Source organism: Conger conger, chromosome 13 (genome assembly GCF_963514075.1).
Source record: "Conger conger chromosome 13, fConCon1.1, whole genome shotgun sequence".
Taxonomy (NCBI): Eukaryota; Metazoa; Chordata; class Actinopteri; order Anguilliformes; family Congridae; genus Conger; species Conger conger.
Window position 1 is genome coordinate 481,921 of NC_083772.1, and position 15,000 is coordinate 496,920.

The 15,000-nt window shown below is 52.4% G+C and overlaps 1 protein-coding gene across 3 annotated transcripts in view; it reads right to left on the minus strand.

The window, feature by feature from the left end:
- The window catches only part of dock10 (dedicator of cytokinesis 10), a 98,061-nt gene that overhangs the window by 20,650 nt on the left and 62,411 nt on the right, over positions 1–15,000 (minus strand). For all 3 annotated transcript variants that reach the window (XM_061217124.1, XM_061217123.1, XM_061217125.1), the window contains 12 exons: positions 14,665–14,736; positions 13,741–13,887; positions 13,402–13,485; positions 13,101–13,197; positions 12,413–12,448; positions 11,834–12,012; positions 6,934–7,053; positions 6,180–6,291; positions 5,767–5,897; positions 3,463–3,577; positions 2,817–2,883; positions 900–947 (listed from right to left, as the gene is read on the minus strand). In XM_061217124.1, the coding sequence (XP_061073108.1) occupies positions 900–947; positions 2,817–2,883; positions 3,463–3,577; positions 5,767–5,897; positions 6,180–6,291; positions 6,934–7,053; positions 11,834–12,012; positions 12,413–12,448; positions 13,101–13,197; positions 13,402–13,485; positions 13,741–13,887; positions 14,665–14,736 (1,208 nt within the window). The remainder of the gene's footprint in view (positions 1–899; positions 948–2,816; positions 2,884–3,462; positions 3,578–5,766; positions 5,898–6,179; positions 6,292–6,933; positions 7,054–11,833; positions 12,013–12,412; positions 12,449–13,100; positions 13,198–13,401; positions 13,486–13,740; positions 13,888–14,664; positions 14,737–15,000) is intronic.

Consider the following 15,000-nt stretch of genomic DNA (forward strand, 5'->3'; position numbering starts at 1 on the left):
GACTGGAGTTAAACCTGCAGACACTGCGGCCCTCCAGGATTGGAGTTAAACCTGCAGACACTGCGGCCCTCGAGGACTGGAGTTAAACCTGCAGACACTGCGGCCCTCCAGGACTGGAGTTAAACCTGCAGACACTGCGGCCCTCCAGGACTGGAGTTAAACCTGCAGACACTGCGGCCCTCCAGTACTGGAGTTAAACCTGCAGACACTGCGGTGAGAGAGTGTGCACTCTCTGTAACACTGAGGGGTTTTGGGGGATGTGTGATGACAGGGAGTCTGAGAGCAGCTCTGTCATATCTCCCAGAGTGCTTTGCGGTTGCCGTGGAGACCGCACTGCAGTTGCTCACTGTTAAATATCCCCGCTTCCGCCATAAATAACCACCCCCACCCCTCCGCCAGCCTGCCTCGCTAGGGCCACCCAGCTGGGAAGAGAGAAAGAAAAAGAGAGGGGGAGAGAAATAGAGTAAGAGAGCCAGAGAGAAGGGGAGAGAGGTGGAGAGAGGGGGAGAGAAGAGGAGAGGGGGAGAAAGAGAAAGAGCAAGAGAAAGGGGGAGAGAAGGGGAGAGAGGGAAAGAGAGGGTGAGAGAGAAAGAGCAAGAGAAAGGGGGAGAGAAGGGGAGAGAGGGAAAGAGAGGGTGAGAGAAAGAGCAAGAGAAAGGGAGAGAGGGGGAGGGGAGAGAGGGAGAGAGAGGGGGAGAGGGGGAGGGGAGAAAGGGATATTGGCAAGGGTTCCACCCCTGTGTTAAAGCCAGGAAAAGAGGCAGCCAAAGGGTGTGATAAAGGGCCAGTGCTTGTGCGTGTGTGTGTAGCGTGTGTGTGTAGCGTGTGTGTGTGCCTAACAGACAGGTCGTTCTTGACTCTGTTGAACTCCCAGAAGGTAGGCAGTGTGCCACACTCACCTGGCGATGTGCCGTTTCCCCAGGAACCGAAAGTGCTGCAGACACAGCCTGGAACAGAAACACAGACACAAATCATCCAACACATAACACACTAATCATCCAACACATAACACAGACACAAATCATACAACACACAACACACTAATCATCCAACACATAACACACTAACCATCCAACACATAACACAGACACAAATCATCCAACACATAACACACTAATCATCAACACATAACACACTAATCATCCAACACATAACACACTAATCACTACACACAACACATTAATCATCCAACACAAAACACAGACACAAATCATCCAACACATAACACACTAATCATCCAACACATTAATCATCCAACACAAAACACAGACACAAATCATCCAACACATAACACACTAACCATCCAACACATAACACAGACACAAATCATCCAACACATAACACACTAATCATCAACACATAACACATTAATCATCCAACACATAACAAACTAATCATCCAACATATAACACTAATCATCCAACACATAACACACTAAGCACTACGCACAACACATTAATCATCCAACACATAACACAGACACACATCATCCAACACATAACATAGTAATCATCAACACATAACACACTAATCATCCAACACATAACACACTAATCACTACACACAACACATTAATCATCCAACACAAAACACAGACACAATTCATCCAACACATAACACATTAATCATCCAACACAAAACACAGAAACAAATCATCCAACACATTAATCATCCAACACATAACACAGACACAAATCATCCAACACATAACACATTAATCATCCAACACATAACAAACTAATCATCCAACATATAACACACTAATCATCCAACACATAACACACTAATCATCCAACACATAACACACTAATCACTCAACACATAACACACTAATCATCCAACACATAACACACTAATCACTACACACAACACATTAATCATCCAACACAAAACACAGACACAAATCATCCAACACATAACACACTAATCATCCAACACATTAATCATCCAACACAAAACACAGACACAAATCATCCAACACATAACACACTAACCATCCAACACATAACACAGACACAAATCATCCAACACATAACACACTAATCATCAACACATAACACATTAATCATCCAACACATAACAAACTAATCATCCAACATATAACACTAATCATCCAACACATACCACACTAAGCACTACGCACAACACATTAATCATCCAACACATAACACAGACACACATCATCCAACACATAACATAGTAATCATCAACACATAACACACTAATCATCCAACACATAACACACTAATCACTACACACAACACATTAATCATCCAACACAAAACACAGACACAATTCATCCAACACATAACACATTAATCATCCAACACAAAACACAGAAACAAATCATCCAACACATTAATCATCCAACACATAACACAGACACAAATCATCCAACACATAACACATTAATCATCCAACACATAACAAACTAATCATCCAACATATAACACACTAATCATCCAACACATAACACACTAATCATCCAACACATAACACACTAATCATCCAACACATAACACACTAAGCACTACACACAACACATTAATCATCCAACACATAACACACTCATCATCCAACACATAACACATATGGAATAAAAGGAAGAACAGGAATGACAGTTTCTGATAAAAATAACAAGTGACCCCCCCCTCTGTTTCCCTGCCCGAGTCCCCTGAGTCTGTGTGTGTGTGAGAGAGAGAGAGAGAGAGAGAGAGAGAGAGAGAGAGAGAGAGAGTGTGTGTGTAGGTGTGTGTATGTGTGTGTGTGCAAGTGTGTGCGAGTGTGTGAGGATGAACTGATGCAGTGATACTCACTCTAAGATGTTGAAGAAGTCGGAGATTTCCTGATGAACCGCACGCTGCCAGTATGACACCATGACGTCTGCAGAGACACAGAGCTGTCAGCCACGATTACTGCTCCCACAAATGCACAGGCACTTCCGCAAAGCACAATACTGCTTTTTGTTTCACTCATAAAATCTCATTATTAAACAAGAACAAGCGACAGACTTCTGGACAAGATATTACAGCGTGGTCTAGGTATTTTTAAGTACTGACTGTCCCCTTTAATTTGAGGGTATTTACATCCATATTGGGTGATGCATGTAGGAATTACATATCTTTTTATACAGTCCCCCCATTTAATGAGACCAAAAGTAATTGGACAGTTGGCTTCTCCACTGCTTCTGAACTGTCAGACGTATTCAATCGCTTCCTTAGTGCAGGTATAAGATCGCTTTCAGTATCTAGTCTTGATTCTACGCTCTTGATTGCCTTTGGAGTCTGTCAGTGGTGTTTGTCAACAGGCAGAGAAATAAGAAAACAACTGTCAGGTCAGTACAGGGTAAGTGGGTGTGGCTATTGGGTTGGGTGTGCTTAGGTCAGCACAGGGGGTGTGGTCAGGACAGCGTTGGGTACTGGGATTGGCCAGGATGAGGGGGGGGGGGGGGGGTAGGCTCACCCTCGGAGACGGTCTTCATGATGTGGAGGAAGCACAAGAGGAGGGTGTGGGTCTCGGCCTGGTCCAGCTTATCGAACCGCGAGCCGAAGCCAATCAGGGACTGAGGCCGGGCAAACTGGGGGACAGGAACACACCCTCAGCATGACATCCCTTTACCCCATACAGCCCAAACAAACACACCGTCAGCATGACATCCCTTTACCCCATACAGCCCAAACAAACACACCGTCAGCATGACATCCCTTTACCCCATACAGCCCAAACAAACACACCCTCAGCATGACAACTCTTTACCCCATACAGCCCAAACAAACACACCGTCAGCATGACATCCCTTTACCCCATACAGCCCAAACAAACACACCGTCAGCATGACATCCCTTTACCCCATACAGCCCAAACAAACACACCGTCAGCATGACATCCCTTTACCCCATACAGCCCAAACAAACACACCCTCAGCATGACACCCCTTTACCCCATACAGCCCAAACAAACACACCCTCAGCATGACACCCCTTTACCCCATACAGCCCAAACAAACACACCCTCAGCATGACACCCCTTTACCCCATACAGCCCAAACAAACACACCCTCAGCATGACATCCCTTTACCCCATACAGCCCAAACAAACACACCCTCAGCATGACATCCCTTTACCCCATACAGCCCAAACAAACACACCCTCAGCATGACACCCCTTTACCCCATACAGCCCAAACAAACACACCCTCAGCATGACACCCCTTTACCCCATACAGCCCAAACAAACACACCCTCAGCATGACACCCCTTTACCCCATACAGCCCAAACAAACACACCCTCAGCATGACATCCCTTTACCCCATACAGCCCAAACAAACACACCCTCAGCATGACATCCCTTTACCCCATACAGCCCAAACAAACACACCGTCAGCATGACATCCCTTTACCCCATACAGCCCAAACAAACACACCGTCAGCATGACATCCCTTTACCCCATACAGCCCAAACAAACACACCCTCAGCATGACAACTCTTTACCCCATACAGCCCAAACAAACACACCGTCAGCATGACATCCCTTTACCCCATACAGCCCAAACAAACACACCCTCAGCATGACATCCCTTTACCCCATACAGCCCAAACAAACACACCCTCAGCATGACATCCCTTTACCCCATACAGCCCAAACAAACACACCGTCAGCATGACATCCCTTTACCCCATACAGCCCAAACAAACACACCGTCAGCATGACATCCCTTTACCCCATACAGCCCAAACAAACACACCGTCAGCATGACATCCCTTTACCCCATACAGCCCAAACAAACACACCGTCAGCATGACATCCCTTTACCCCATACAGCCCAAACAAACACACCGTCAGCATGACATCCCTTTACCCCATACAGCCCAAACAAACACACCGTCAGCATGACATCCCTTTACCCCATACAGCCCAAACAAACACACCCTCAGCATGACAACTCTTTACCCCATACAGCCCAAACAAACACACCGTCAGCATGACATCCCTTTACCCCATACAGCCCAAACAAACACACCGTCAGCATGACATCCCTTTACCCCATACAGCCCAAACAAACACACCGTCAGCATGACATCCCTTTACCCCATACAGCCCCGTATATCTCATCTACTGTGTGTATCATACTGCAGTTAGCGTATCACACTGTACTGAGCGTATCACACTGTACTGAGCGTATCACACTGTACTGAGCGTATCACACTGTACTGAGTGTATCATGTTACAGTTAGCGTATCATACTGCTGTTAGCGTATCATACTGCTGTTAGTGTATCATACGGCTGTTAGCGTATCATACTGCTGTTAGCGTATCATACTGCTGTTAGCGTATCATACTGCTGTTAGTGTATCATACTGCAGTTGGCGGTGGTCATAAACAGGCCTACATTTCTGTGAGTTCAAATGGTAAATGGTTGCCATTTATATAGCGCCTTCATCCAAAGCAATGTACAATTGATGCTTCTCATTCACCCATTCATACACACACTCACACACCGACAGCGATTGGCTGCCATGCAAGGTGCCGACCAGCTCGTCAGGAGCATTTGGGGGTTAGGTGTCTTGCCCAGGGGGGGGGATCGAACCGGCAACCCTCCGACTGCCAGACGACTGCTCTTACAGCCTGAGCTATGTCGACCCCCCAGTTCAGTAACTGACAAGTTTAACTCACTAAACTGTGTTAATGAACAGAAACTACAGCACACGTGAGTGAAAGAGTCCAGGCCACATCCCTTCTCCTTCCTCCTCGTCCTCCTCCTCACCCTCTCGCCAGCGTCCGTTCTCTCGCTGGTCTTGTCGCTGGTCTTGTCGCTGGTGCTCGGGTTCGACTCGATGCTGATCAGAGATCCCCGCGAGTCTGCCTGGTTACCCACGGAAACCGCCAGGGAGAAGGCTGGGGGCAATCAGGGGTCAGGGGTCAGAGGTCAGAGGGGACGGAAAAACAGCGGCAACAAGGAATAAAGTCAGGCGGGTTTCGGCTGAACTGAGACTGCTTCAGAGTAAACAGAATGTGCCATCCTTTACTTTTTTACGATTGATTTTTTATGATCTTCTTCCTGTTGACCGTTGTAAGGTGGATACAGGGCAGATGGGTTGGGAAGCCTGTAGCCTAGCGGCTGAATGACCGGGATCCAGAGTGAGTGCGCAGGTGAGTGCAGGTGTGGAAGGTACATACCTGTGATGGAGTTGAGGACCTCCTTGGAGAAGGAGGCGTCCACAGAGTTGCCGTGTCTCAGAGCCTGCACCTGGGGCCCCGTCCCTCCCACACTCAGGTCGTCCCGAGAACCCTGCAGAGGGGACAGGAAGTGAGCTCCACTTCCTCTGAGCATCACTTCCTGTGAGGTCACTTCCTGTGAGGTCACATCCTGGGTGACTTGCCAGGTCTGTGAGGAAGCATTCCAAGAGGAGAATTGCGCAGAAGCACCAGGTGTCAACACCCGGGCCTCATCCAATCCAACGTGAGAATCCAGAGCAGAAAATGGAGGCAGAGGATGAGAGGTCTCATTAAGCACACAGACCCTGTGTTTAGAAAAGCTCCATCCACCCTGCAGACGGGCCTGACCCTGTGTTTAGAAAAGCTCCATCCACCCTGCAGACGGGCCTGACCCTGTGTTTAGAAAAGCTCCATCCACCCTGCAGACGGGCCTGACCCTGTGTTTAGAAAAGCTCCATCCACCCTGCAGACAGGCCTGACCCTGTGTTTAGAAAAGCTTGAAGTGTGTCGGGTAGGCTGGTTTGGGCGTGGCAGGGCAGGGCAGGCTGGTTTGGGCGTGGCAGGGCAGGGCAGGCTGGTTTGGGCGTGGCAGGGCGTGGCAGGATGGTTTGGGCAGGGCATGGCAGGGCAGGGCAGGGCAGGCTGGTTTGGGCGTGGCAGGGCAGGGCAGGCTGGTTTGGGCGTGGCAGGGCGTGGCAGGCGGGTTCAGGCGTACCTGGTCGCTGGCGGAGGTGAAGCACACGGGAAAGATCTCGCGGAGGAAGAAGCGCGGCATGTTGTCCAGGATCAGCCCGTACAGCGGGAGGTACAGAGCCGCTACGCGCGCCTGTCTGTCCTGCAGGTCAAAGGTCAGAGTCAGCACATCACCCAACACTCAGAGAGAATGACTGTTTATCTGCTCTAGACCTGTGTGTCAGATCTGAGCTTATCTGAATGTAGGATGACTCAGCTAAAATAAGGTCAAATCAAAAGAGACAGAAACGTAATGCCAGAGCCAGGAATCAAACCCTCAGGATTAAATCATAACCATACAAATGTCTTGAGCCAGAAAGGGCTTTGGTGATGGAAACAGTTTTTTGTCACTGTAATAATGTCAGTTACATAACCTCAGAGAGAAAAGACATGTGTTCCACTGCAAAGAGGGGGAGAATGTCAGCTGGTCCAAAAGAGAGAGAGAAAGAGAGGGGGAGAGAGAGAGAGGAAGTGGGAGAGAGTGAGAGGGAGAGAGAGAGAGACAGAGAGGAAGTGGGAGAGAGGGAGAGAGTGAGAGGGAGAAAGGGAGAGAGAGGCAGAGAGGGGGAGGGAGAAAGAGAGAGAGAGGTAGAGAGGGGGAGAGAGAGAGGCAGAGAGGGGGGAGGGAGAAAGGGAAAGAGGCAGAGAGGGGGAGGGAGAGGCAGAGAGGGGGGAGGGAAAAAGAGAATGAGAGAGAGTTGTTCCTGGCTCTGGGGATAATTCCCATTGTCCCATGGAGCAATGCCAGAAAGCTGTGAGAGTTTGGTCTGTTGTTTGTTCTGTGTGATTTGGTCTGTTGTTTGCTCCGTGTGATTTGGTCTGTTGTTTTTGTGATTTTTGGCTTTTGGCCACACCCCTCCCAATGGTTCCAGGGATTATACAGCTTGCTGTGGGGGGGGGGGGGGGGGGTTCCCCCTGTCTCTTTACATAGGAACAGCACAATACACTGAAAGGGTGGGGTGTAGGAGCAGGGTGGGGTATAGAGGGGTATAGAGGCAGGGTGGGGTATAGAGGGTGTAGGAGCAGGGTGGGGTATAGAGGCAGGGTGGGGTGTAGGGGGTGTAGAGGCAGGGTGGGGTATAGAGGGTGTAGGAGCAGGGTGGGGTATAGAGGCAGGGTGGGGTGTAGGGGGTGTAGAGGCAGGGTGGGGTATAGAGGTGTGTAGGAGCAGGGTGGGGTATTGAGGGTGTAGGAGCAGGGTGGGGTATAGAGGCAGGGTGGGGTGTAGGGGGTGTAGAGGCAGGGTGGGGTATAGAGGGGTGTAGGAGCAGGGTGGGGTATAGAGGGTGTAGGAGCAGGGTGGGGTATAGAGGCAGGGTGGGGTGTAGGGGGTGTAGAGGCAGGGTGGGGTATAGAGGGTGTAGGAGCAGGGTGGGGTATAGAGGCAGGGTGGGGTATAGAGGGGTGTAGGAGCAGGGTGGGGTATAGAGGCAGGGTGGGGTGTAGGGGGTGTAGAGGCAGGGTGGGGTATAGAGGGTGTAGAGGCAGGGTGGGGTATAGAGGGGTGTAGGAGCAGGGTGGGGTATAGAGGCATGGTGGGGTGTAGAGGCAGGGTGGGGTATAGAGGGTGTAGAGGCAGGGTGGGGTATAGAGGGTGTAGGAGCAGGGTGGGGTATAGAGGCAGGGTGGGGTGTAGGGGGTGTAGAGGCAGGGTGGGGTATAGAGGGGTGTAGAGGCAGGGTGGGGTATAGAGGGGTGTAGGAGCAGGGTGGGGTAAAGGGGGTGTAGGAGCAGGGTGGGGTGTAGGGGGTGTAGAGGCAGGGTGGGGTATAGAGGCAGGGTGGGGTGTAGGGGGTGTAGAGGCAGGGTGGGGTATAGAGGCAGGGTGGGGTGTAGGGGGTGTAGAGGCAAGGTGGGGTATAGAGGGTGTAGAGGCAGGGTGGGGTATAGAGGGTATAGGAGCAGGGTGGGGTATAGAGGGTGTAGGAGCAGGGTGGGGTATAGGGGGTGTAGAGGCAGGGTGGGGTATAGAGGGTGTAGGAGCAGGGTGGGGTATAGAGGGTGTAGGAGCAGGGTGGGGTATAGAGGGGTGTAGGAGCAGGGTGGGGTATAGAGGCAGGGTGGGGTGTAGAGGCAGGGTGGGGTATAGAGGGTGTAGAGGCAGGGTTGGGTATAGAGGGTGTAGGAGCAGGGTGGGGTATAGGGGGTGTAGAGGCAGGGTGGGGTATAGGGGGTGTAGGAGCAGGGTGGGGTATAGGGGGTGTAGGAGCAGGGTGGGGTGTAGGGGGTGTAGAGGCAGGGTGGGGTATAGAGGCAGGGTGGGGTGTAGGGGGTGTAGAGGCAGGGTGGGGTATAGAGGCAGGGTGGGGTGTAGGGGGTGTAGAGGCAGGGTGGGGTATAGGGGTGTAGAGGCAGGGTGGGGTATAGAGGGGTGTAGGAGCAGGGTGGGGTATAGAGGCAGGGTGGGGTATAGGGGGTGTAGAGGCAGGGTGGGGTATAGAGGGGTGTAGGAGCAGGGTGGGGTATAGAGGCAGGGTGGGGTGTAGAGGGTGTAGGAGCAGGGTGGGGTATAGGGGTGTAGGAGCAGGGTGGGGTATAGGGGGTGTAGAGGCAGGGTGGGGTGTAGGAGCAGGGTGGGGTATAGAGGCAGGGTGGGGTATAGAGGGGTGTAGGAGCAGGGTGGGGTATAGAGGCAGGGTGGGGTGTAGGGGGTGTAGGAGCAGGGTGGGGTATAGGGGGGTGTAGGAGCAGGGTGGGGTATAGAGGCAGGGTGGGGTATAGGGGGTGTAGGAGCAGGGTGGGGTATAGGGGGTGTAGGAGCAGGGTGGGGTATAGAGGCAGGGTGGGGTATAGGGGGTGTAGGAGCAGGGTGGGGTATAGGGGGTGTAGGAGCAGGGTGGGGTATAGGGGGTGTAGGAGCAGGGTGTGGTATAGAGGCAGGTTGGGGTATAGGGGTGTAGGAGCAGGGTGGGGTATAGGGGGTGTAGAGGCAGGGTGGGGTATAGGGGGTGTAGGAGCAGGGTGGGGTATAGAGGGTGTAGAGGCAGGGTGGGGTGTAGGGGGTGTAGAGGCAGGGTGGGGTATAGAGGGGTGTAGGAGCAGGGTGGGGTATAGGGGGTGTAGAGGCAGGGTGGGGTATAGGGGGTGTAGGAGCAGGGTGGGGTATAGAGGGTGTAGGAGCAGGGTGGGGTATAGAGGCAGGGTGGGGTATAGGGGGTGTAGAGGCAGGGTGGGGTATAGGAGGTGTAGGAGCAGGGTGGGGTATAGAGGGTGTAGGAGCAGGGTGGGGTATAGGGGTGTAGGAGCAGGGTGGGGTATAGGGGTGTAGAGGCAGGGTGGGGTATAGGGGGTGTAGAGGCAGGGTGGGGTATAGGGGGTGTAGAGGCAGGGTGGGGTATAGGGGGTGTAGGAGCAGGGTGGGGTATAGGGGTGTAGAGGCAGGGTGGGGTATAGGGGGTATAGAGGCAGGTTGGGGTATAGGGGTGTAGGAGCAGGGTGGGGTATAGGGGTGTAGGAGCAGGGTGGGGTATAGGGGGTGTAGGAGCAGGGTGGGGTATAGGGGGTGTAGAGGCAGGGTGGGGTATAGGGGTGTAGGAGCAGGGTGGGGTATAGAGGGTGTAGGAGCAGGGTGGGGTATAGGGGTGTAGGAGCAGGGTGGGGTGTAGGGGTGTAGGAGCAGGGTGGGGTATAGGGGTGTAGGAGCAGGGTGGGGTATAGGGGGTGTAGGAGCAGGGTGGGGTATAGGGGGTGTAGGAGCAGGGTGGGGTATAGGGGGTGTAGGAGCAGGGTGGGGTATAGGGGTGTAGGAGCAGGGTGGGGTGTAGGGGTGTAGGAGCAGGGTGGGGTATAGGGGGTGTAGAGGCAGGGTGGGGTATAGGGGTGTAGGAGCAGGGTGGGGTATAGAGGGTGTAGGAGCAGGGTGGGGTATAGGGGTGTAGGAGCAGGGTGGGGTGTAGGGGTGTAGGAGCAGGGTGGGGTATAGGGGTGTAGGAGCAGGGTGGGGTATAGAGGGTGTAGGAGCAGGGTGGGGTATAGGGGGTGTAGGAGCAGGGTGGGGTATAGGGGGTGTAGGAGCAGGGTGGGGTATAGGGGTGTAGAGGCAGGGTGGGGTGTAGGGGGTGTAGGAGCAGGGTGGGGTATAGGGGGTGTAGGAGCAGGGTGGGGTATAGAGGGTGTAGGAGCAGGGTGGGGTATAGGGGGTGTAGAGGCAGGGTGGGGTATAGGGGGTGTAGGAGCAGGGTGGGGTATAGAGGGTGTAGGAGCAGGGTGGGGTATAGGAGTGTAGGAGCAGGGTGGGGTATAGGGGGTGTAGGAGCAGGGTGGGGTATAGGGGGTGTAGGAGCAGGGTGGGGTGTAGGAGCAGGGTGGGGTATAGGGGGTGTAGGAGCAGGGTGGGGTATAGAGGGGTGTAGGAGCAGGGTGGGGTATAGGAGGTGTAGGAGCAGGGTGGGGTATAGGGGTGTAGAGGCAGGGTGGGGTATAGAGGGGTGTAGGAGCAGGGTGGGGTATAGAGGCAGGGTGGGGTATAGGGGGTGTAGGAGCAGGGTGGGGTATAGGGGTGTAGGAGCAGGGTGGGGTATAGGGGTGTAGGAGCAGGGTGGGGTATAGGGGGTGTAGGAGCAGGGTGAGGTATAGGGGTGTAGGAGCAGGGTGGGGTATAGGAGGTGTAGGAGCAGGGTGGGGTATAGGGGTGTAGAGGCAGGGTGGGGTATAGAGGGGTGTAGGAGCAGGGTGGGGTATAGAGGCAGGGTGGGGTATAGGGGGTGTAGGAGCAGGGTGGGGTATAGGGGTGTAGGAGCAGGGTGGGGTATAGGGGTGTAGGAGCAGGGTGGGGTATAGGGGGTGTAGGAGCAGGGTGGGGTATAGGGGGTGTAGGAGCAGGGTGGGGTATAGGGGGTGTAGGAGCAGGGTGGGGTATAGGGGGTGTAGGAGTGTGTGCATACCCTCTGTGCGTAGCGGGGGTCCAGGGAGTGCTTGGCCATCAGGTTCTTGAGGCTGGCCAGGGCCAGGTGCCTCAGGTCCTGCTCATCCTGCAGCGCCAGGCCCAGCTCCCGGAGCAGCAGGCCCGTCAGGAAGTGCTTCCTGCAGAACTCCCCCGTCAGGCTGTACTCCGGCACGTCCACTGGGGGCAGCAGAGTAACACCCATTCACACCGTCCACACCAACAGCCATAACTACAACCAAAATCTTTTAAAAACTCATCCATCATTTCAAAACTCATTCATCTTAAAAACACTCATTAATCTTTTAAAAACTCCTTTTCTTCAAGTGGACGGCATGGTGCACACCACAACGACAGTGAGGAGCGATACTGCTGGAATCACGTTCAGAGCGACTTTGTCCAGCTGTTTGAACAATTCAACACATTCAAAATGGCCACCGCTATTTAGAGATCCACGATCGTTATTACTGATATGATATGGTTTATAGTTCTTGGTGTGGATGGGCCTTTAGAAGCTCGGCAGGAGCACCAGCCTCAGAGCCTCAGAGCTGTTCTGAAACAGAGGAAGTGTGAGCCATACCCTGTGCGGTCTGTGCTTCCGATGAAGAGGCGATATCTGATGGAACAAAAACACACGAGTCAGAGACACACTGTTAAAGGCACAGTCAGAGACACACTGTTAAAGGCACAGTCAGAGACACACTGTTAAAGGCACAGTCAGAGACACACTGTTAAAGGCACAGTCAGAGACACACTGTTAAAGGCACAGTCAGAGACACACTGTTAAAGGCACAGTCAGAGACACACTGTTAAAGGCACAGTCAGAGACACGCTGTTAAAGGCACAGTCAGAGACACGCTGTTAAAGGCACAGTCAGAGACACACTGTTAAAGGCACAGTCAGAGACACGCTGTTAAAGGCACAGTCAGAGACACGCTGTTAAAGGCACAGTCAGAGACACACTGTTAAAGGCACAGTCAGAGACACACTGTTAAAGGCACAGTCAGAGACACACTGTTAAAGGCACAGTCAGAGACACACTGTTAAAGGCACAGTCAGAGACACACTGTTAAAGGCACAGTCAGAGACACGCTGTTAAAGGCACAGTCAGAGACACACTGTTAAAGGCACAGTCAGAGACACGCTGTTAAAGGCACAGTCAGAGACACGCTGTTAAAGGCACAGTCAGAGACACACTGTTAAAGGCACAGTCAGAGACACACTCGGCTGAACTGAGTGAGCTCGACCCCTGACCCCTGACCCCTCACCTGTGATGTGGGCGGAGGGGATGGGCAGGCTGAGGGGGATGCAGTGCTCGTGGTTGCACACCTCCCGCAGGAACTCAAACTTGAACTCGCACAGCGCCTGCAACAAGGACCGTCAGCCTTCCCACAATGCACCACAGCTCACAACAAGGACCAGGTTAGCCTTCCCACAATGCACCACAAGTCAGCAGAAACACTGGCCTTGCAGAGTTTCTGCATATTGTGCATGCTCAAATATACAACAGAGGAGACTCTCTCATTGGCTATTGTTAAAGCAGTTTGTGTGCTGATTGGCCAGTGTTACCTTGTTGTCGGTGGCCGTGATGATGTTCATGTAGCCGCTGATCAGCTTGAAGGTGAAGCCTCTGTCGATGAGGGTGAAGCAGCGCTGCAGAGACACAGAGCGGGGTTCATTCTTCCCCCTCTCTCTCTCTCTCTCTCTCTCTCTGTCTTCTCTCTCTCTCTCTCGCTCTCTCTCGCTCTGTCTTCCCTCTCTCTCTCGCTCTCGTTCTGTCTTCCCTCTCTCTCCCCTCTCCCTCCCTCGCTCTCTCTCTCGCTCTCTCTCTCCCCTCTCCCTCCCTCGCTCTCTCTCTCTCTCGCTCTCTCTCTCCCCGCTCCCTCCCTCGCTCCCTCCCTCCCTCACCTTTATGAAGCTGGCCACGGCCATGTTAGCGCAGTGTGTCTCCTCGGGCATGTCTTTGGTCTTCCAGAAGACGTGGTCGGCCGTGGTCATGATGAGCGCCTCCAGCCTGCTCAGGTAGGAGGACGGAAAGCGCAGCGGCCGGGGGACCTGGGAGCACACACACACACACACACTGAGGTCACACACACACACACACACACACTGAGGTCACACACACACACACACACACACACACACTGAGGTCACACACACACACTGAGGTCACACACACACACACTGAGGTCACACACACACACACACTGAGGTCACACACACACACACACACACACTGAGGTCACACACACACACACACACACACACACTGAGGTCACACACACACACACACACACACACTGAGGTCACACACACACACACACACACTGAGGTCACACACACGCACACACACACTGAGGTCACACACACACACACACACTGAGGTCACACACACACACACACTGAGGTCACACACACACACACACACACACATTGAGGTCACACACATACACACACACACACTGAGGTCACAGACACACACACACACACACACACTGAGGTCACACACACACACACACACACTGAGGTCACACACACACACACACACACACACACACACAGACTTACACTCACACACTCACACTCAAACTCAAACTCACACACACTGAGGTCAGCACACACACACACATTGAGGTCACACACTCACACTCACACACACACACACACTGAGGTCAGCACACACACACACTCACACACACACACACTGAGGTCAACACACACACACTCACACACAGACACACTCACTGAGGTCACACACACACACACACACACACACACACACACAGACAGCAGGACGCGCCTCTGACAGGGAATCGGCAGTGTGTGTTCTACCTTCAGCTTGTCCGAGTCCACCAGGTGCTGAGCCATGGACTTGATGATCAGCTCAAAGAAGAACCAGGAGAACTGCCAACACACATCACACACAAATTGGCAATTACAGCAATTCAAATTTAAAATTTAATCATTAAGTGATCAATTAAAAAAATGAATAGATCACTTTATGATTATAGCTACTTATGCATCACTTACTGATGATATTGATGAATACATCAGTTACCAATTATCACGATTAATACATCACTTACTGACTGCATTGATTAATACATCACTTAGCGATTATAGCTCTTCATGCATAGCTTATTGATTGTAATTACATTACATTACATT